Source organism: Coregonus clupeaformis, chromosome 13, assembly GCF_020615455.1.
Source record: "Coregonus clupeaformis isolate EN_2021a chromosome 13, ASM2061545v1, whole genome shotgun sequence".
Classification (NCBI taxonomy): Eukaryota; Metazoa; Chordata; class Actinopteri; order Salmoniformes; family Salmonidae; genus Coregonus; species Coregonus clupeaformis.
Genome location: NC_059204.1, coordinates 33726413 through 33748344, shown reverse-complemented (window position 1 = coordinate 33748344; position 21932 = coordinate 33726413). Strand labels below are relative to the sequence as shown.

At 49.8% G+C, this 21932-nt stretch overlaps 1 protein-coding gene across 1 annotated transcript in view; it reads right to left on the bottom strand.

Annotated features, from left to right (window-relative positions):
- Positions 1 to 366: 366 nt before the first annotated feature.
- The window catches only part of LOC121579177 (ubiquitin domain-containing protein 2), a 61865-nt gene continuing 40299 nt past the window's right edge, over positions 367 to 21932 (bottom strand). Inside the window, exons 2-3 of the mRNA XM_041893533.2 lie at positions 16531 to 16767; positions 367 to 2448 (exon numbers count right to left, since the gene is read on the bottom strand). Coding sequence (XP_041749467.1) covers positions 1985 to 2448; positions 16531 to 16767 — 701 coding nt within the window. The 3' untranslated portion in view covers positions 367 to 1984. The remainder of the gene's footprint in view (positions 2449 to 16530; positions 16768 to 21932) is intronic.

Below are 21932 nucleotides of genomic sequence, written 5' to 3'. Positions count from 1 at the left end.
AAAAAATATACAGATATATAGATTATTATTTTTTTTTTTACAAAAGCAGTGCACTGGGCCTTTAATAGTCCTGTATTAGCGGATATATCTGTCTACAGCGCCAGCGCGTGAAAAATATTTGTTTACAGCATCACCAAACTACTTCCCAACTTCTATGGTAATCAACGTGTTTTGAAAAGTGTACAGTAACCTCTGTATTGGATAGGTCATATCATAGGGAAGCTAGAATTCTGTTTCCCAAGTAGTCTAGTTGGGTATGTCAAACATCAGTCATTCCATTTAGTTCTGCTTTTACCTTCTAATTGAAACCCCAGCGGCCCTTCTACTCCCAAGAACTGATCCAATTAAATGAGAGAGACACAGAAATTGCGGAGTACAAATGTTGGTCAATTTAATTAAAAAACATTATATTTCATCAAAATATGCAACTGGGTTTCTGAAATTCATTTTCCATGAATACGTCTTGATGTGACTTAAAAACACACACTCATACACACAAAGAGAGGCAGAAGAATGAACTCAGTCCGAACAGCTACTGGAGTAAAGGACAAGACGTCTGGTGTGACTTAGTCTGTCCACAGTACAACCCCTAGAGACCGGCTAAGGTTGTAATCCCTTCTAAGTATGTTCTAAGGTCTGACTCTTGTCACCAGAAGATATTGTACACATGAACACTCTTTCTCTCTACACCCTCTCAAACATGCATTACACTGTCTCTCTCTCTCTCTCTGTCTCTCTCTCACTCTCTGTCTCTCTCTCTCTCTCTCTCGCTCTCTCTCTCACAAGCGCGCACACACACAAATGATTACGCAATGCTAAATACATTGCTCTGATAAGTATCTTAAAGTACAGTGAAGCAGAATTTCTAAACACAGTGCCATTAAAAACTTTGCAATGACACTTCATCCCAGCATATTCAGTTTGTACAACATTGTAGTTTTTTAAGTTCTGCACCGGTAATAAGTGGAAACCTCCTGTATTTCATCTCAAGCTAATATCAGGTACGGACAGACAACAGGAGAGTGAGAGTGTCACGTTTACATGATGGGATGTTTACTGGGGAATGAGAAGGGAACTAATCCGACGCAGTGACGGCCTACTAACTTCGCAAACCAAGATCAGAACTAAAAGGTCCAGAGGATTCATCTTCATGTCAGACCTGCTCTCTTTAGGACGAGTTGACTGGCGGAGCTACATGGAATGTCTGCTACAGGTAGGGTGCATAACAAACAAAGCAATAGAAGGACTGACAGCTGGATGACTAGAAGCTACAGAGGAGATGGAGAGCAGGCAGGCAGGTAGGGGGGTTCTGGAACATGGGCCCAGTCCTCGCAATCAACAGAATCCTCCTTGACAAAGAGAGACAAGGACTCAAAGTAACAGCAGTGAAATCAAATCAAGAGCAGAAACATCACAAAATGAACAAGTCGTTACTGTATATTCTTATAGTTTCCTCAGATCTTATTTTTTTGTGGTTCAGTTTCCACAAAAAACAAGACAAGTTTTTTTTAAATAGTTTTTGTAAAAGGTTGATTTGTTAAAAGCCAGGTTAGCAGGTGGTCCTGTCCTGTGGTGGAGTCTCTTCCTGCTCCTGGTTGGTTGTCTTCAGTCGCGGAGGCGGAGCCCTCCTGCTCCGGCTGAGACACAGACACGCCCCTGCTGCTATCCCAGCATGCCTTGCAGAAACACCTCCCTGTTCCGTCGAGGAGGGAGGGGAAGAAAGATGGAGGCACACAGCTTAACAAACCCTCACACAACTCTAAACAAACACTTTAAATGACCACCCAGATCGGCTTGCCTTGGTTCTCCAGACCTGCTCCACAGACCTGCTCCTTCATCTGCTCAGATCTGCTTCACACACACATGTCTGCCTCGCAAACCATCTCCCTCAACACCTCCCCCCAAAATCTACATTTGTCACAAGCTGGTCCTCCCTTGGTGGTCTCTAGTCTCCTGCATGCGTGCCCTCTCCGAGTGCCAGGCGCTAGTTCTCTACTGGCGTGGGGTCCTGGGGCAGCGTGGCGGGCGCGGGTGTGATTGGTGTAGGGGCGGGTGGTGCCTGGGTGGGCAGGGGGGCAGGCGGCTGGCTGATGATCACCTGCACCACGTAGTCCCTGGAGATCTTCAGCTCCTCCAGCTTCATCTTGTCTGTGAGTGGCCGGCCCGAGAAGAACCAGCGCTGGGTGGCCGCCGCCACGCCCTCCACCACCTGCAGCCGCCGCTTCATGTGCCGCACCGTGTCCGTGGTCCTCACCGCCAGGCGCAGGTCCCGACCCGTGGACAGGCGCAGGCGCAGCTGACACTCCTGACCCTCGCTGGGGGGCGGCTCGCTGACCTCCAGGCTCTCCAGGTCACTCTTCTCCTCGATCATGTTGACGGGTGGGGACAGGCAGTAGACTGGCAGCTGGTAGCGGTTCCCCAGCTCGTCATAGCACTCCGTCAGCGCGCCTGCAGGGACACACACAGAGGGATGGACAGAGGGACGGACAAGGGGACGGACAGGGGGACGGACAGGGGGACGGACAGGGGGACGGACAGGGGGACAGAGGAACAGAGGGGCAAAGTCAGTCACTAAACAAGGCAGACCAATGACGTCTGGTTATTCACTCAGTCTGACCTTCTAGTCAGTTCAAAATCATTCCCCAATGTTCAGGTCTGTGAATGAGGTCTTCACATCAACTCTGCTTGATGACTTTCTAGTGATTGCATTTCTAGTGAAATGACTTTGCTCTGACTCTCAATCTCTCTCTCTGCTCTTATTTCTAGATACATCCTGCCATATTGGTGTTTTATATGTTCATCTTGATGGAACGTTGGCCAGGTGGATGAATGTGACAGAGTGAACCAGTGGAAGAGTATACAGTCTAAACAGACAGGCAGCCTCCCCTCAGTCAGCTGGTGTAGTGAATGACACTGGGGCTGCTCCTCCTTGTGAATGGCCTGTCATGGGAAACCACAGTGGAGAGAGAGAGTAGAAGAGGGAGAATATATAGAGAGAAGGAGAGATAGAATAGAGAGAGAGAGAAGGAGAGATATAATATAGAGAGAATGAGAGATAGAATAGAGAGAGATAAGGAGAGATAGAATATAGAGAGGAGAGAGATAGAGAGAGAGAGAGAGAGAGAGAGAGAGAGGAGAGAGAGAGAGAGAGAGAGAGGAGAGAGAGAGAGAGAGAGAGGAGAGAGAGAGAGATAGTAGAACATGAAGGAGGATGTTTCACTGACCTATGACAGACTTGTCATTGACTCATCTCTACTTTTTATTTCTGTGGAATTCAGGAAGAATGATTGCATAGCTCACTCTCTCACTCTCTCTCTCTCTCTCTCATACTGTGTGTTTGTCACACACATCTGTTTCACCACAACACAACGACTCTGTGGTTTCACTGTCTGTCTGACGTTGACACAGACAGTTAATGTGTGGAACTTTTGAAAGTTTCTTCAAGTGCAGTCGCAAAAACCATCAAGCGCTATGATGAAACTGGCTCTCATGAGGACCGCCACAGGAATGGAAGACCCAGAGTTACCTCTGCTGCAGAGGATAAGTTCATTAGCGTTACCAGCCTCAGATTGCAGCCCAAATAAATGCTTTATAGAGTTGAAGTAACAGACACATCTCAACATCAACTGTTCAGAGGAGACTGTGTGAATCAGGCCTTCATTGTCAAATTGCTGCAAAGAAACCACTACTAAAGGACACCAATAATAAGAAGAGACTTGCTTGGGCCAAGAAACACGAGCAATGGACATTAGACCTGTGGAAATCTGTCCTTTGGTCTGATGAGTCCAAATTTGAGATTTTTGGTTCCAACCGCAGTGTCTTTGTGAGACGCAGAGTAGGTGAACGGATGATCTCCCCATGTGTATTTCCCACCATAAAGCATGGAGGAGGAGGTGTTATGGTGTGGGGGTGCTTTGCTGGTGACACTGTCATTGATTTATTTAGAATTCAAGGCACACTTAACCAGCATGGCTACCACAGCATTCTGCAGCGATACACCATCCCATCTAGTTTGCGCTTAGTGGGACTATCATTTGTTTTTCAACAGGACAATGACCCAAAACACACCTCCAGGCTGTGTAAGGGCTATTTGACCAAGAAGGAGAGCGATGGAGTGCTGCATCAAATGACCTGGCCTCCACAATCACCCGACCTCAACCCAATTGAGATGGTTTGGGATGAGTTGGACCGCAGAGTGAAGGAAAAGCAGCCAACAAGTGCTCAGCATATGTGGGAACTCCTTCAAGACTAATGGAAAAGCATTCCAGGTGAAGCTGGTTGAGAGAATGCCAAGCTGTTATCAAGGCAAAGGGTGGCTACTTTGAAGAATCTAAAATCTAAAATATATTTAGATTTGTTTAACACTTTTTGGTTACTACATGATTCCATATGTGTTATTTCATAGTTTTGATGTCTTCACTATTATTCTACAATGTAGAAAATAGTAAAAATAAATACAAATCCTTGAATGAGTAGGTGTGCCCAAACTTTTGACTGGTACTGTACGTGTCCCAGTCATAAAGGCCAGTCCTGTACGTGTCCCAGTCATAAAGGCCAGTCCTGTACGTGTCCCAGTCATAAAGGCCAGTCCTGTACGTGTCCAGGCCCATAAATGTCAACAACCAGGAGGGGGAAATCAATCATTTCCAGACCCAGGGACATGTACTAGTCTGTGGCGACCTAAATGCCAGAACTGGACAAGAACCTGACACCCTCAGCACACAGGGGGACAAACACCTACCTGGAGGTGACAGCAATCCCTCCCCCATATGCCCTCCTAGGCACAATTACGACAACATAACCAACAAAAACGGGTCACAACTTCTGCAGCCCTGTTGCACACTGGGTATGTACATAGCCAATGGTAGGCTTCGAGGGGACTCCTATGGTAGATACACCTATAGCTCATCTCTTGGCAGTAGTACTGTAGACTACTTTATCACTGACCTCAACCCAGAGTCTCTCAGAGCGTTCACAGTCAGCCCACTGACACCCCTATCAGACCACAGCAAAATCACAGTCTACTTGAACAGAGCAATACTCAATCATGAGGCATCAAAGCCAAAGGAACTGAATAATATTAAGAAATGCTATAGATGGAAGGAAAGTAGTGTCGAAACCTACCAAAAAACAATTAGGCAATAACAAATTCAATCCCTTTTAGACAACTTCCTGGACATAACGTTCCACTGTAACAGTGAAGGTGTAAACTTGGCAGTAGAAAACCTAAACAGTATATTTGACCTCTCAGCTTCCCTATCAAATCTAAAAATCTCTAACAGAAAACCAAAGAAAAGTAATAACAGTGATAAATGGTTTGATGAAGAATGCAAAAACCTAAGAAAGAAATTGAGAAACCTATCCAACCAAAAACATAGAGACCCAGAAAACCTGAGCCTACGCCTTCACTATGGTGAATCACTAAAACAATACAGAAATACACTACGGAAAAAGAAGGAACAGCATGTCAGAAATCAGCTCAATGTAATTGAAGAATCCATAGACTCTAACCACTACTGGGAAAATTGGAAAACACTAAACAAACAACAACACAGAGCTACAGTTGAAGTCGGAAGTTTACATACACTTTTGGCAAGTCGGTTAGGACATCTACTTTGTGCATGACACAAGTAACTTTTCCAACAATTGTTTACAGACAGATTATTTCACTTATAATTCACTGTATCACAATTCCAGTGGGTCAGATGTTTACATACACTAAGTTGACTGTGCCTTTAAACAGCTTGGAAAATTCCAGAAAATGATGTCATGGCTTTAGAAGCTTCTGATAGGCTAATTGACATCATTTTAGTCAATTGGAGGTGTACCTGTGGATGTATTTCAAGGCCTACCTTCAAACTCACTGCCTCTTTGCTTGACATCATGGGAAAATCAAAAGAAATCAGCCAAGACCTCAGAAAAAAAATGGTAGACCTCCACAAGTCTGGTTCATCCTTGGGAGCAATTTCCAAATGCCTGAAGGTACCACGTTCATCTGTACAAACAATAGTACGCAAGTATAAACACCATGGGACCACGCAGCCGTCATACTGCTCAGGAAGGAGACGTGTTCTGTCTCCTAGAGATGAACGTACTTTGGTGCGAAAAGTGCAAATCAATCCCAGAACAACAGCAAAGGACCTTGTAAAGATGCTGGAGGAAACAGGTACAAAAGTATCTATATCCACAGTAAAACGAGTTCTATATCTACATAACCTGAAAGGCCGCTCAGCAAGGAAGAAGCCACTACTCCAAAACGCCATAAAAAAGCCAGACCACGGTTTGCAACTGCACGTGGGGACAAAGATCGTACTTTTTGGAGAAATGTCCTCTGGTCTGATGAAACAAAAATAGAACTGTTTGGCCATAATGAACATCGTTATGTTTGGAGGAAAAAGGGGGTCGCTTGCAAGCCGAAGAACACCATCCCAACCGTGAAGCACGGGGGTGGCAGCATCATGCTGTGGGGGTGCTTTGCTGCAGGAGGGACTGGTGCACTTCACAAAATAGATGGCATCATGAGGAAGGAAAATTATGTGGATATATTGAAGCAACATCTCAAGACATCAGTCAGGAAGTTAAAGCTTGGTCAAAAATGGGTCTTCCAAATGGACAATGACCCCAAGCATACTTCCGAAGTTGTGGCAAAAAGGCTTAAATACAACAAAGTCAAGGCGTCTGCTAAATGACTAAAATGTAAATGTAAATGCATTGGAGTGGCCATCACAAAGCCCTGACCTCAATCCTATAGAAAATGTGTGGGCAGAACTGAAAAAGCGTGTGCGAGCAAGGAGGCCTACAAACCTGACTCAGTTACACCAGCTCTGTCAAGAGGAATGGGCCAAAATTCACCCAACTTATTGTGGGAAGCTTGTGGAAGGCTACCCGAAACGTTTGACCCAAGATAAACAATTTAAAGGCAATGCAACCAAATACTAATTCAGTGTATGTAAACTTCTGACCCACTGGGAATGTGATGAAAGAAATAAAAGCTGAAAGAAATAATTCTCTCTACTATTATTCTGACATTTCACCTTCTTAAAATAAAGTGGTGATCCTAACTGACCTAAAACAGGGAATTTTTACTAGGATTAAATGTCAGGAATTGTGAAAAACTGAGTTTAAATGTATTTGGCTAAGGTGTAGGTAAACATCCGACTTCAACTGTAAATCAGCATGTTGTTTGTGCAACGGTATCTTCTAAATCAAAGAGGAATACGCGAAGCATGAATATGTTAGCTACATGAAGTAGCTAAGAGACAACATTCAATAACTCCTCCCTGGCATTTTCATTCGTTGTCATGTCAGACACTGTATTCAAAGTGCCCACTATTATCTTCTAACTATAGAATTAGAATAATCATTCTATTTCCATGATTCCAAGAGTTCACCCAAGCGTTCTGCTCTAAATCACAAGTCAAATCGCAACATTTGCCGGGCCGGGTGGGCATTCCGCCTCGGAGGCGGATCCTGGTCTGGTCTGGACCTCGGCGCGCTGCTTCCCCTCTCCTTCCTTCCACGACGTACCAAGCCCTGTCTGGACCCTGGTGTGGGAGACCCCGAACCTGGAGAGGGGCTGACGTCTGGGTCTGGACTGGAACCGCTGACTGGAGCTGGACCCGACGACGGTGGATCGAACTGCTCTGGCTCCGGAGTGGAACCGCTGACCGGAGCTGGATCAGACACCGGTGGAGCGGACTGCTCTGGCTCCGGAGTGGAGCGTCTGACCGGAGCTGGACTAGACCCCGGTGGAGCGGATTGCTCTGGCTCCGGAGTGGAGCAGCTGACCGGTGCCGGACCAGGCACCGGTGGAACAGGCACGGGCCGTGCCGGACTGGACACACGCACCACTGGCTTGGTGCGGGGAGCAAGAACGGGCCGGACCGGGCTGACGACGCGCACCACTGGCTTGGTGCGGGAGCAGGAACGGGCCGTACCGACTGGCGACGCGCACCACTGGCCTGGTGCGGGGAGCAGGAACAGGCCGGGCCGGGCTGGCGACGCGCACCACTGGTTTGGTGCGAGGGACAGGAACAGGCCGGACCGGCTGGCGACGCGCACCACTGGCTTGGTGCGAGGGGCAGGAACAGGCCGGACCGGGCTGACGACGCCGCACCACTGGCTTGGTGCGAGGGACAGGAACAGGCCGGACCGGCTGGCGACGCGCACCACTGGCTTGGTGCGAGGGCAGGAACAGGCCGGACCGGGCTGGCGACGCGCACCACTGGCTTGGTGCGAGGGACAGGAACAGGCCGGACCGGGCTGGCGACGCGCACCACTGGCTTGGTGCGAGGGACAGGAACAGACCGGACCGGGCTGGCGACGCGCACCACTGGCTTGGTGCGAGGGACAGGAACAGGCCGGACCGGGCTGGCGACGCACACCACTGGCTTAGTGCGGGGAGCAGGAACGGGCCGGACCGTACTGGGAACACACACCGCTGGCTTAGTGCGGGGAGCAGGAACGGGTCGGGCCGTACTGGGAACAGGCACCACTGGCTTAGTGCGGGGAGCAGGAACGGGCCGGACCGTACTGGGAACACACACCACTGGCCTTGTGCGGGAAGCAGGAATGGGTCGGGCCGTACTGGGAACACGCACCACTGGCTTAGTGCGGGGATCAGGAACGGGCCGGACCGGACTGGCGACACGCACCACTTGCTTGGTGCGAGGAGCGTGACTGGGTTCCCTTATAAACCCCCGCTCCTTCTGCTGCCTAACCAGCTCCTCTCGCTGTGCCTCTACACTCTCCTTCTCCCTTATAGCCTCCTGTAGCTCCTCCCTCTGACCAAATAACTCCTGCTCCCTCTGGACCAATAGCCCCCGTAACCTGGTGGCCTCCTCTCCTAACCTGCAGAATCGCCCTGTCGCTGCCTCCTGCTGCCTCGTCGTCCACACCGTGTGCCCCCCCCAAAATGTTTCTTGGGGTTGCCTCTCGGGTCTCCGTCGTCGGCACTGTTGGCGCCGTTCGTGTTGCCGCTGCTCCTCTCTATATCGCGCCTCCACTGTCTCCTCCCAAGGACGGCGATCCATCCCGGCCTGAATCTCCTCCCAAGTCCAGGACCCCTTCCCGTCCAGGATCTCCTCCCAGGTCCAGGCTGACTGCTCCTGGACACGCTGCTTGGTCCTATTTTGGTGGGATCTTCTGTCACGATTGTTCATGAACGAGAAGGACCAAGGCGCAGCGTGATATGCATTCATATTTATTTACGTACTGAACACACGACAAAACAACAAACGAAACGTGAAGTCCAAGGTAGCATACAAACAACATACCTTTATGGAACAAGATCCCACAACTAACAGGTGCCAAAAGGCTGCCTAAGTATGGTCCCCAATCAGAGACAACGAGCGACAGCTGCCTCTGATTGGGAACCACACAGGCCAACATAGATCTAGACACACTAGAATCTAACAGACAATCAACATAGCCAAACACAACACAGAAAATACACACCCTGACTCAACAAATACAAGTCCCTTGAGTCAGGGCGTGACATGGTGCTGTAGTGAGGGGACTGTTTCTGGTGCTGTAGTGAGGGGACTGTTTCTGGTGCTGTAGTGAGGGGACTGTTTCTGGTGCTGCAGTGAGGGGACTGTTTCTGGTGCTGTAGTGAGGGGACTGTTTCTGGTGCTGTAGGGTTTACTGCAGTGTAATGCTCAGTGTAGTGGGGGACTGCTATATAGGCCTACAGTGTGATTACAGGGTGCAGTAGAGATCTGCTACAGTGTGAATACAGGGTGCAGTAGATATCTGCTACAGTGTGAATACAGGGTGCAGTAGAGATCTGCTACAGTGTGAATACAGGGTGCAGTAGAGATCTGCTACAGTGTGAATACAGGGTGCAGTAGAGATCTGCTACAGTGTGATTACAGGGTGCAGTAGAGATCTTCTACAGTGTGATTACAGGGTGCAGTAGAGATCTGCTACAGTGTGATTACAGGGTGCAGTAGAGATCTGCTACAGTGTGAATACAGGGTGCAGTAGAGATCTGCTACAGTGTGAATACAGGGTGCAGTAGGAATCTGCTACAGTGTGAATACAGGGTGCAGTAGAGATCTGCTACAGTGTGAATACAGGGTGCAGTAGAGATCTTCTACAGTGTGAATACAGGGTGCAGTGGAGGACTGCTACAGTGTGAATACAGGGTGCAGTAGAGGACTGTTTCTAATCAGGCAGTGTTGTGGCCTCTCAGCAGGGTCCTATATTTAGCGGTAGTGGCGAGGTGATCTTTGACCCACCTGTGCTGCTGACACTTAGAAGTGGAACCCGGGAGAGATTTAACCTTTCAGCTAGAAGTTTGTATCGCTGCTATAAATACACACACACACACACACACACACACACACACACACACACACACACAGACACATACACACCCGCCGGCCACAGGGGACACACATGAAAGAGGAGAGGCTGCCCTCCACGAGGCTGCCCTCAACAGGGGCTGTGCTCTACTCTCACATTCGGATCTCACACCGACTGCCTGACCAGGGGGAAATTCTATCAGCCGCCAGACCACCTCACAACCTCCACCACTACTCTGCATGACTCAATAAAAAACACTATTTGTATTCTGAATGATTTGATATTAAATGTTACAGGTGAGGGGATTTAGGCCATGGTGAATGTGACTCAGTTCAAGGAAGGTGTTTTTGTTCTACCTTATGTTATTTTTAGTACTACATTGATTTTGATTACTACATTGTTGGGTTTAGAGCTTGCAAGAAAGGCATTTCACTGTACTAGTGCACATCACATTAAAACATGAAACTTGACTGAGTCAGAGCTTCGGGCCCAGCCCCAGAGCCCCCATAGCTCTCTTGAGATTAAGCGTAGTGTTCTGCTCGTCCATTCCTCCAGGGGGCGTCAGAGAGCATGACAGCAGGGCTCTTCCTGGTTCACACCGACTGCAGTCATCAGAAAACACTGAGCCACAGCCTGAACCTGGGAACATACATGCCACTAAGCTGTCTGTCTGTCAGTCCGTCTGTCACACTGTGTGTCTGTCTGTCCCGTTTGCCCACCTGTCTGCTCCCTGTCCGTCTCCCTGCCTCTCTCTCTCCCTGCCTGCCTGCCTTCTCCTTGCCTGCCTGTCTGTTTGTCTCCCTGCCTGTCTGGCTCCCTGCCTGTCTGGCTCCCTGCCTGTATGTCTCCCTGCCTGTATGTCTCCCTGCCTGTCTGTCTCCCTGCCTGTCTGTCTCCCTACCTGTCTGGCTCCCTGCCTGTCTTCCTCCCTGCCTGCCTCCCTGCCTGTCTGACTCCCTGCCTGTCTGCCTCCCTGCCTGTCTATCTCCCTGCCTGTCTGACTCCCTGCCTGTCTATCTCCCTGCCTGTCTATCTCCCTGCCTGCATGTCTCCCTGCCTGTCTGCCTCCCTGCCTGTCTGTCTCCCTACCTGTCTGGCTCCCTGCCTGTCTTCCTCCCTGCCTGTCTTCCTCCCTGCCTGCCTCCCTGCCTGTCTGACTCCCTGCCTGTCTGCCTCCCTGCCTGTCTGTCTCCCTACCTGTCTGGCTCCCTGCCTGTCTTCCTCCCTGCCTGTATGTCTCCCTGCCTGTCTGTCTCCCTGCCTGTCTGTCTCCCTACCTGTCTGGCTCCCTGCCTGTCTTCCTCCCTGCCTGTATGTCTCCCTGCCTGTCTGTCTCCCTGCCTGTCTGTCTCCCTACCTGTCTGGCTCCCTGCCTGTCTTCCTCCCTGCCTGCCTCCCTGCCTGTCTGACTCCCTGCCTGTCTGCCTCCCTGCCTGTCTATCTTCCTCCCTGTCTGACTCCCTGCCTGTCTATCTCCCTGCCTGTCTTCCTCCCTGTCTGACTCCCTGCCTGTCTATCTCCCTGCCTGTCTGACTCCCTGCCTGTCTTCCTCCCTGTCTGACTCCCTGCCTGTCTATCTCCCTGCCTGTCTGACTCCCTGCCTGTCTGACTCCCTGCCTGTCTATCTCCCTGCCTGCATGTCTCCCTGCCTGTCTGCCTCCCTGCATGCCTGGCTCCCTGTGTCCATGCCTGCCTGTCTGGCTCCCTGCCTGTCTGTCTCCCTACCTGTCTGTCTCCCTGCCTGTCTGTCTCCCTGCCTGTCTATCTCCCTGCCTGTATGTCTCCCTGCCTGTCTGTCTCCCTGCCTGTCTATCTCTCTGCATGCCTGGCTCCCTGCCTGCCTGTGTCCATGCCTGCCTGTCTGTCTCCCTGCCTGTCTGTCTATCTCCCTGCCTGCCTGCCTGCCTGCCTGTCTGTCTGTCTGTCTGCCTGCCTGCCTCCCTGCCTTTCAAAACAACCATCTCTCTCTCTCTCTCTCTCTCTCTCTCTCTCTCTCTCTCTCTCTCTCTCTCTCTCTCTCTCTCTCTCTCCCTCTCTCTCTCTCTCTCTCTCTCTCTCTCTCTCTCTCTCTCTCTCTCTTCTCTCTCTCTCTCTCTCTCTCTCTGTCATGAGCATACCCTAAATAGCCAGGCCTCATTTTAGCATCAGTGTCAGCCAGCAGGGCTGGAGGGGGATGATGTTCTGGGTTATACAGGTGTAACTCAGAATCATGTCAGGCATTATTTCACATTAATTTGTAGTTCCAGCCACTCATTGTAGAACAAGGCCCGTATCCACAAAGCGTCTCATAGTAGGCGTGTTCATCTAGGATCTGTCAATACATCTGTCCATACAATCTTATTCATTCAAAGGCTAAACTGATCATAGATCAACACTTCTACTATGAGATGTTTTGTGGATACGGGCCCAGGATTGGAGTGTCTAAAAGAAATGCACAGGAGGGCAAACTGACACTGGAACTCTGTCAACCCACCCTGTCATAACCAAACACGTAGCCCATACAGATCACATCACCCGTGTCCTATTATATTTATGAACTAGTCTAGCAGTCAGAAATGTCGACAGCTACTGTAGTAAGAGAAGTATGTTGACAAGACAAAGGAAGACTGAATCTACATGGTAACACGTGATGGCCTGACAACAATGTCAGGAGAGAGCTGAGAGGAGGAGACATTCTACATTGATTGAACCCTGGGGATTTGATTTTCCTTTGTGTGTGAGAGACAGAGAGGGAAAGAGAGAGAGAGAAGAGGGAGAGAGAGAGAGACAGAAAGAGGCAGAGGGAAAGAGATCTGCTTGTGAGATTCCTGTCTGTCTGTCTGTCTGTCTGTCACACAGGGTCTCGTGTGACTTAGTTGGTAGAGCATGGCTCTTCCAATGTCTGGGTTGTGGGTTCGATTTCCACGGGGGACCAGTATATATATATTTTTAAATACACAAATGTATGCACTCACTACTGTAAGTCGCTCTGGATAAGAATGTCTGCTAAATGATTCAAATGTAAATGTCTGTCTGGCAGTGAGTGCTGTGTTTTCCTCTGCTCTCTCAGGAGACACTGACAACAGGCCTCAGGAATCCACAGCACCCAACCCAGCTAATCTGGATGGGGGGAAATACACGTTTTGATTTACACCAACCCAGTGACACCCTGTCTGAGCCAAAATGGCTGCCGATTGTCGGGGGAGATAAGGATGTCTCAGTGCACAATGGAGCGACTGTGGGAGACAATGGGCTCTGGAGAGGAGGTTTACAATACCTTTTGGCCAAATCCATTTTCTGATAAGGCAGCACTCTGGTACTGTAGGTAACCTTGCTGAGAGCTTCCCAGACACTATCTAAAAGCTGCACTACAACCCTGAAATAGGAATACTGTGCGTAACCCATATCGCATTACTGGTGATATAAAATGACATAAAGAAGGGGAAAAGTGGGGCCAGTGTTTTCCACTTTATGAAAAGGAGTGTGTGTGTGTGTGTGTGTGTGTGTGTGTGTGTGTGTGTGTGTGTGCACATTAAGGCTGCTCCACAGATACACCAGGAAACAATTGTTATTTTATGCCTCTCAGCAGTAGTCATCCATCTAGAAAGGGAATACATTCACACACATTAGTCCAAACACACAGCCGGGGGGATCTGTGCTCCTGTCATTAGTTAGATAAGCTGCCTGTGTCCTGGGGACAGAGAGACATGAGGAGGACAGACAGAGAGACTACTGTTGAGGAGCTAGTTCAGGGCCACACAGGGGACCAGAGAGACCAGAGAGAGAGCCTGCAGAGGCAGTGCGCATTACAGCATATCTCCTCACATAACCCCACCAAACAGGGTTGGGTCCGGTCGAGAGACCGCCTGTGAAGATACAGTAAGGGGTGATGGAGGACCAGTAGGGGACACTCTTTCCTCTGGTCTACTATACAGTAAGGGGTGATGGAGGACCAGTAGGGGACACTCTTTCCTCTGGTCTACTATACAGTACAGTAAGGGGTGATGGAGGACCAGTAGGGGACACTCTTTCCTCTGGTCTACTATACAGTAAGGGGTGATGGAGGACCAGTAGGGGACACTCTTTCCTCTGGTCTACTATACAGTAAGGGGTGATGGAGGACCAGTAGGGGACACTCTTTCCTCTGGTCTACTATACAGTACAGTAAGGGGTGATGGAGGACCAGTAGGGGACACTCTTTCCTCTGGTCTACTATACAGTAAGGGGTGATGGAGGACCAGTAGGGGACACTCTTTCCTCTGGTCTACTATACAGTAAGGGGTGATGGAGGACCAGTAGGGGACACTCTTTCCTCTGGTCTACTATACAGTAAGGGGTGATGGAGGACCAGTAGGGGACACTCTTTCCTCTGGTCTACTCTAAGGAGAATCCAATACCCCTGCCCAGGATAGTAACAGGGAGCCTGCCCTGTAGAGTCCTTAGGATGATATGTTAAACCCAGGTCCTGTGGTCACCAAAGATCCCACTACACTTCTCTCTCTCCAAATGGCCACCACTGCTGGTGGACAAAAGGACAACCCTTCCATTATAAAGACATTTGATTGGTGAAAGGAAGCACAGTAAATGCAACTCATTACTATTTTTCTACTTTTACCAAAAAGAAAGAAGACGAGAAAATCCTGGAAGAGAAAAGTGGACATGTAGTAAGAGAGAGTGAGTAGATGAAAGAGGGAGAAGGAGGGAGATGAGATGAGATGAGAAGAGAGATAAAGGGCTAGATGTGGGGTTGATAGAGAGACACTGAAGAGAGAGATGAGAAGAGAGATAAAGAGAGAGATGAGAAGAGAGATAAAGAGAGAGATGAGGGAGGGGGGTTATGGAGGGAGTGACCATAAAGTGGCATAAATAAAAACAGTCAGATGATGTGTAGTTGATAAAAGGGTCATAGAGGGAGATAGAGAGAAGGAGAGAAATGTATGACAAGGATGGTGTGCAGATAGAGGGCTGTGTGTCTTATCATGTGACAGAGAGGGGACAGATAGAGGGCTGTGTGTCTTATCATGTGACAGAGAGGGGACAGATAGAGGGCTGTGTGTCTTATCATGTGACAGAGAGGGGACAGATAGAGGGCTGTGTGTCTTATCATGTGACAGAGAGGGGATAGATAGAGGGCTGTGTGTCTTATCATGTGACAGAGAGGGGACAGATAGAGGGCTGTGTGTCTTATCATGTGACAGTGTTATGCCATGACAGATAGAGGGCTGTGTGTCTTATCATGTGTCAGTGTTATACTATGACAGATAGAGGGGCGTGTGTCTTATCATGTGACAGAGAGGGGACAGATAGAGGGCTGTTTGTCTTATCATGTGACAGTGTTATGCCATGACAGATAGAGGGCTGTGTGTCTTATCATGTGACAGAGAGGGGACAGATAGAGGGCTGTGTGTCTTATCATGTGACAGAGAGGGGACAGATAGAGGGCTGTGTGTCTTATCATGTGTCAGTGTTATACTATGACAGATAGAGGGGCGTGTGTCTTATCATGTGACAGAGAGTGGACAGATAGAGGGCTGTTTGTCTTATCATGTGACAGTGTTATGCCATGACAAATATAGGGCTGTGTGTCTTATCATGTGACAGAGAGGGGACAGATAGAGGGCTGTGTGTCTTATCATGTGACAGAGAGGGGACAGATAGAGGGCTGTGTGTCTTATCATGTGACAGAGAGGGGACAGATAGAGGGCTGTGTGTCTTATCATGTGACAGAGAGGGGACAGATAGAGGGCTGTGTGTCTTATCATGTGACAGAGAGGGGACAGATAGAGGGCTGTGTGTCTTATCATGTGACAGAGAGGGGACAGATAGAGGGCTGTGTGTCTTATACTATGACAGAGAGGGGACAGATAGGGGGCTGTGTGTCTTATCATGTGACAGTGTTATGCCATGACAGATAGAGGGCTGTGTGTCTTATACTATGACAGAGAGGGGCTAGATAGAGCTTATAGAGGGCAGGAGTCTATGGAGTGTGTTACGTATTGTGTGGCAGTGTTACGCCGACCCCGCCTGGGCCACTTCATGGCAGTGTTATGTTACAGGCTAACAGATACACAGAGGGGATAGATAGAGAGATAGAGATGATAGAGGAGCAGATGTGTGTGGTGCATTACTAGCTGTTTGGGGTTTTAGGCTGGGTTTCTGTACAGCACTTCGAGATATTAGCTGATGTACGAAGGGCTATATAAAATAAAATTGATTGATTGATTGATTGATTGTGTGTCGTACCGTGTGGCAGTGTTATGCTGGCCCCGTCGATGATGGCCTGGGCCAGTTCATGATCGTTGCTCTCAAAGGCCTGGGCGGCGGCCTTGAGCGCGTCCCAGATCTCCTTGCGTCCCTCGAAGGCGGGCGCCGTGTCCCAGAACTCATCCCGCTTACTGCGCAGCTGGCCGTCCGTCATGGGATAGTCACTCTTCCATTTGGGTTTCTCTCTCTTCAAGGCCTGGTTACGCCCCAGAGCCACTGAGACACGGAGAGAGGGAGAGAAAGAGAGATAGATAGAGGGAGAGACAGAACCCGAGAGAGAAAGAGAGAGAGAGAGAGAGAGCAAGAGACATGGTTCAAATGAAAGAGTAACGATTTGACATAACATTCTGGAAACATTCTCAGTTTAAATCACAGCTATTGAAGTCCTCACTGTGAAACATTCCACTATCAGATGTGTTGGCTTTGTGCCTTCACTGCAATGCACAGGAGGTTGGTGGCACCTTAATTGGGGAGAACGGGCTCATGATAATGACTGGAGCGGAATCAGTGGAATGGTATCAATTACATCAAACACATTGTTTCCATGGTATCTAGGTATCTGATGCCATTCCATTTGCTCCGCTCCCATCCATTATTGAGCCGTTCTCCATTCACCAGCCTCCTGTGCTGCAATGTTATTCTAATGTTAAACCAGTGTAGCAATTGCAGCCTATTTACAACTTTTCACTTGTGGCAAAATTCAGTTTAAATTCCACTGAGGTCAGCTAAAGCGCAATTTAATGGTTTATAAAATTAAACAAACATCTATTTACAGTGCCTTCAGAAAGTATTCATACCCCTCGACTTATTCCACATTTTGTTGTGTTACATCCTGAACTCAAAATGGATTCAATAAAAACATTTCTCTCACCCATCTACACACAATACCCCATAATGGCAAAATGTATTTCTGGGTAAGTCTCTAAGAGTCTTTGCACACCTGGATTGTACAATATTTGTACATTATTTTTTAAATACTTCAAGCTCTGTCTAGTTGGTTTCTGATCATTGCTAGATTTAGGTCAAAACTGTAACTAGGCCACTCAGGAACATTCAATGTTGTCTTGGTAAGCAACGCCAGTGTATATTTGACCTTGTGTTTTAGGTTATTGTCCTGCTGAAAGGTGAATTTGTCTCCCAGTGTCTGTTAGAAAGCAGACTGACCCAGGTTTTCCTCTAGGATTTTGCCTGTGCTTAGCTCTATTCCGTTAATTTTTATCCTAAATAACTCCCCAGTCCTTGCCGATGACAAGCATACTAATAACATGATGCAGCCACCACCATGCTGGAAAATATAAAGAGTTGTACTCCGTGACGTGTTGTGTTGGATTTGCCCCAAACATAACACTTTGTATTCAGGACATAAAGTTAATTTCTTTGCCACTTTTTTCCCTTCTGTACAGGCTTCCTTTTCACTCTGTCATTTAGGTTAGTATTGTGGAGTAACTACAATGTTGTTGATCCATACTCAGTTTTCTCCTATCACAGCCATTAAACTCTGTAACTGTTTTAAAATCACCATTGGCCTCATGGTGAAATCCCTGAGCGGTTTCCTTCCTCTCCGGCAACTGAGTTAGGAAGGACGCCTGTATCTTTGTAGTGACTGGGTGTATTGATACACCATCCAAAGTGTAATTAATAACTTCACCATGCTCAAAGGGATATTCAATGTATGCTGTTTTTATTTTTTACCCATCTACCAATAGGTGCCCTTCTTTGCGAGGCATTGGAAAACCTCCCTGGTCTTTGTGGTTGAATCTATGTTTGAAATTCACTGCCTGACTGAGGGACCTTACAGATAATTGTATGTGTGGGGTACAGAGATGAGGTAGTCATTCCAAAATCCATGCACCTTATTATGTGACTTGTTAAGCACATTTTTACTCCTGAACTTATTTAGCCTTGTCATAACAAAGGGGTTGAATACTTTTTGACTCAAGACATTTCAGAGTTTCATTTTTCATTAATTTGTAAAAACTTCTAAAAACATAATTCCCACTTTGACATTATTGGGTATTGTGCATAGGCCAGTGACACAAAATCGAAATGTAATCCATTTTACATTCAGGCTGTAACACAACAAAATGTGGAAAAAGTCAAGGGATGTTAATACTTTCTGAAGGCACTGTCTATCCATCATAACCTTGCTAGCACGATGCTGAAGTAGGCATATGTTGTACATGAAGTGAGTGGGCTTAATGTGTTTCACAACTCCTGCCAGAATGTTTGCATACATGTGAAGCTGCAAGATAGAAAACAGAGAAGGAGAGAGACAGACCCTCCCTCCCTCCCTCCTGCTTGGAGACTGACTGGACTTCATTCTCCCTCCCTCACTCCCTACCTCCCTCCCTCCTGCTTGGAGACTGACTGGACTTCCTCCTCCCTCCCTCCCTCCCTCCCTCCTGCTTGGAGACTGACTGGACTTCCTCCTCCCTCCCTCCCTCCCTCCCTCCTGCTTGGAGACTGACTGGACTTCATTCTCCCTCCCTCACTCCCTACCTCCCTCCCTCCTGCTTGGAGACTGACTGGACTTCCTCCTCCCTCCCTCCCTCCCTCCCTCCCTCCTGCTTGGAGACTGACTGGACTTCCTCCTCCCTCCCTCCCTCCCTCCCTCCCTCCCTCCCTCCCTCCCTCCCTCCCTCCTCCCTCCCCTCCCTCCCTCCCTCCCTCCCTCCCTCCTTCCTGCTTGGAGACTGACTGGACTTCCTCCTCCCTCCCTCCCTCCCTCCCTCCCTCCTTCCTGCTTGGAGACTGACTGAACTTCATCATTCCATCCCTCCCCTCCCCCTCAGTCTGCTCAGCCTCTCTGAGTTTAGTGCTGGGAAACAGTAGTCTGCTCACACACACACCATTTGAAAGTATGTCAGCAGTGGATGAGGGGGTGGGGAGGGGAGAGACGAGGAGGGAGAGGAAAGGAGGGGGAGGGGAGGAGGGGAGAGGAGGAGGAGGTTTACTGTGGAAAGCATCTGGCTGCCATTATCCACCACCTCTGCTCTGGGACTGACTAAAACAATAGCTAGAGCCCTGCGCTGCAGAGACAGACAGAGAACAGAGAGACAGAGAGAGAGAGAGAGAGAGAGAGAGAGAGAGAGAGAGAGAGAGAGAGAGAGAGAGAGAGAGAGAGAGAGAGAGAGAGAGAGAGAGACAGACAGAGAACAGAGAGACAGACAGAGAGAGAGAGAGAGAGAGAGAGAGAGAGAGAGAGAGAGAAAGCCCCAGGTGTTGGTCAATGACGTGCTCCGTGACCTCCTCGACTACAGTGTCTTCGTGTATTTGGATGACATCCTAATATTTTCAAAGGACATGAGTGAACACCAGCAGCACAATTTTAGCGCCCTAGCCGCTCTCCTGACAGCCCTCACCCAGACGAGTGTGCACTCCTTCGCCTGGACCCCGGAAGCGGGGAATGCATTTGATGCGCTTAAGTGGCGCTTTACATCGGCCCCGGTCCTAGGGCATCCTGATCCGTCCCCGCCGTTCATTGTGGAGGTGGATGTCTCAGACGTTGCAGTAGGAGAAATCCTGTCCCAGCGGTTCCTCACGGTCGGTAAGACTCACCCCTGCGCGTTTTTCTCCCGTTGGCTGTCCCCGGCGGAGCGGAATTACGACGTGGGGAACCGTGAGCTGCTAGCGGTCAAGCTCGCCCTGGGGGAGTGGAGGCATTGGCTAGAGGGGGCCGCCCATCCATTCGTCGTATGGACTGACCATAGGAACTTAGCCTACATTCAGGGGGCCAAGAGGCTCAACTCGCTGCAGGCCAGGTGGGCGTTATTCTTCACCAGGATCCGGTTCACGATCTCATACCGTCCGGGGTCGAAGAACACCAAGCCTGACGTGCTCTCCCGGCAGTTCGACCACATAGACCTGGTGGAGAGGGACGGCCCCATTGTCCCCAACGCCCTGATTGCTTCCCCAGTTTTGTGGGGAATCGATAGGCTGGTCAGAGCAGCGCTACCGTGGGAGCCCGATCCGGGCGGAGGTCCATCGGGGAGGATGTACGTACCCAAGGCTGCGCGCTCGCGAGTGCTTCAGTGGGCGCACGCGTCCGACCTCACCAGCCATCCGGGGGGCGCCAGGACGTTGGAGTTCCTGCGTAGGAGGTTCTGGTGGCCATCAGCTGAGGGGGATACGCGCGCCTTCGTGGCAGCTTGCCCGGTGTACGCGCGCACGAAGAGCTCACGTCAGCCCACGTCAGCCCCTGCCTATCCCCAAGCGCCTCTGGTCCCACATCTCGTTGGATTTCATTTCCGCCCTACCCCCCTCTGATGGATACACAGTCATCCTGGTCGTTGTGGACCGGTTTTCGAAGGCTGCCCACTTCATTCCCCTTCTCAAACTCCTGTCGGCCCGGGAGACGGCTAAGTTGGTGGTGCAGCACGTTTTCCGGGTCCACGGCCGTCCCCAAGATGTGGTGTCGGATCGGGGTCCTCAGTTCGCCTCCAGGTTCTGGAAGGCGTTCGCCACCTGCCTCGGCGCCTCCGTCAGCTTGTCTTCCGGCTTCCATCCCCAGTCGAACGGGCAAACGTGGAGTCAGCGACTGGCGTGGGCGGAGTACGCCCACAACACCCTTCTCTGCTCATCCACCGGCATGTCTCCCTTCCAGTGCCAATACGGGTTCCAATCCCCCCTATTCCCCAAGCAAGAGGAGGAGGCGGCAGTCCCACATCAGTTGCTGTTGCCGCACCTGGAGGCAGGTACGGGCGGCACTTAAGCGGGCCTCGGTCAGGTCTCAACATCAGGCCAACCTCAGGCGTCGCCCGGCCCCGGTTTTTCGCCCGGGACACAGGGTGTGGCTCTTCACGCGGGATCTTCCCCTCTGCGTGGAGTCCAGGAAGCTGTCCCCCCGGTTCGTCGGGCCTTTCAGAGTGGTCCGAACGAGTCAACCCAGTGGCCTACCGCCTGCAACCTCCCCCCACCATGGGGGTGCATCCCACGTTCCATGTGTCCCTCCTCAAGCCCATCGCCACCTGTCCCCTGGCTCCCCCTCCTCGTCCTGTTCCCCCGCTGCGCCTCGTCGGAGGGCAGCCGGCTTTTACTGTGGACCGGATCCTGGACTGCCGGTGGGTGGGGAGGAGGGACACTCTGGACCCAGGGCTGATAACAACATTCCGTTGCCTCCACCCAGAGATTCCGAGGTGAATGGCACTTTTACAGGAGGGGGTCGGAGTTCCAGAGAGACCCACTAGGTGTCATCCTCCGACAACCTTTAGGCACCTCCTCACTCACAGTCTGGACTAATCAGTATCCTATTGGTGTCACCTATGTCTACCTGTTCACCTGTGTATTTATGCCCTCACTTCCCTGTGTTCCCTTGCTCTGTTTTCTCTGCTAGTTCTCGATGCCAAACAATACTAATCAGTGTCTGATTGTGAGACGTATGT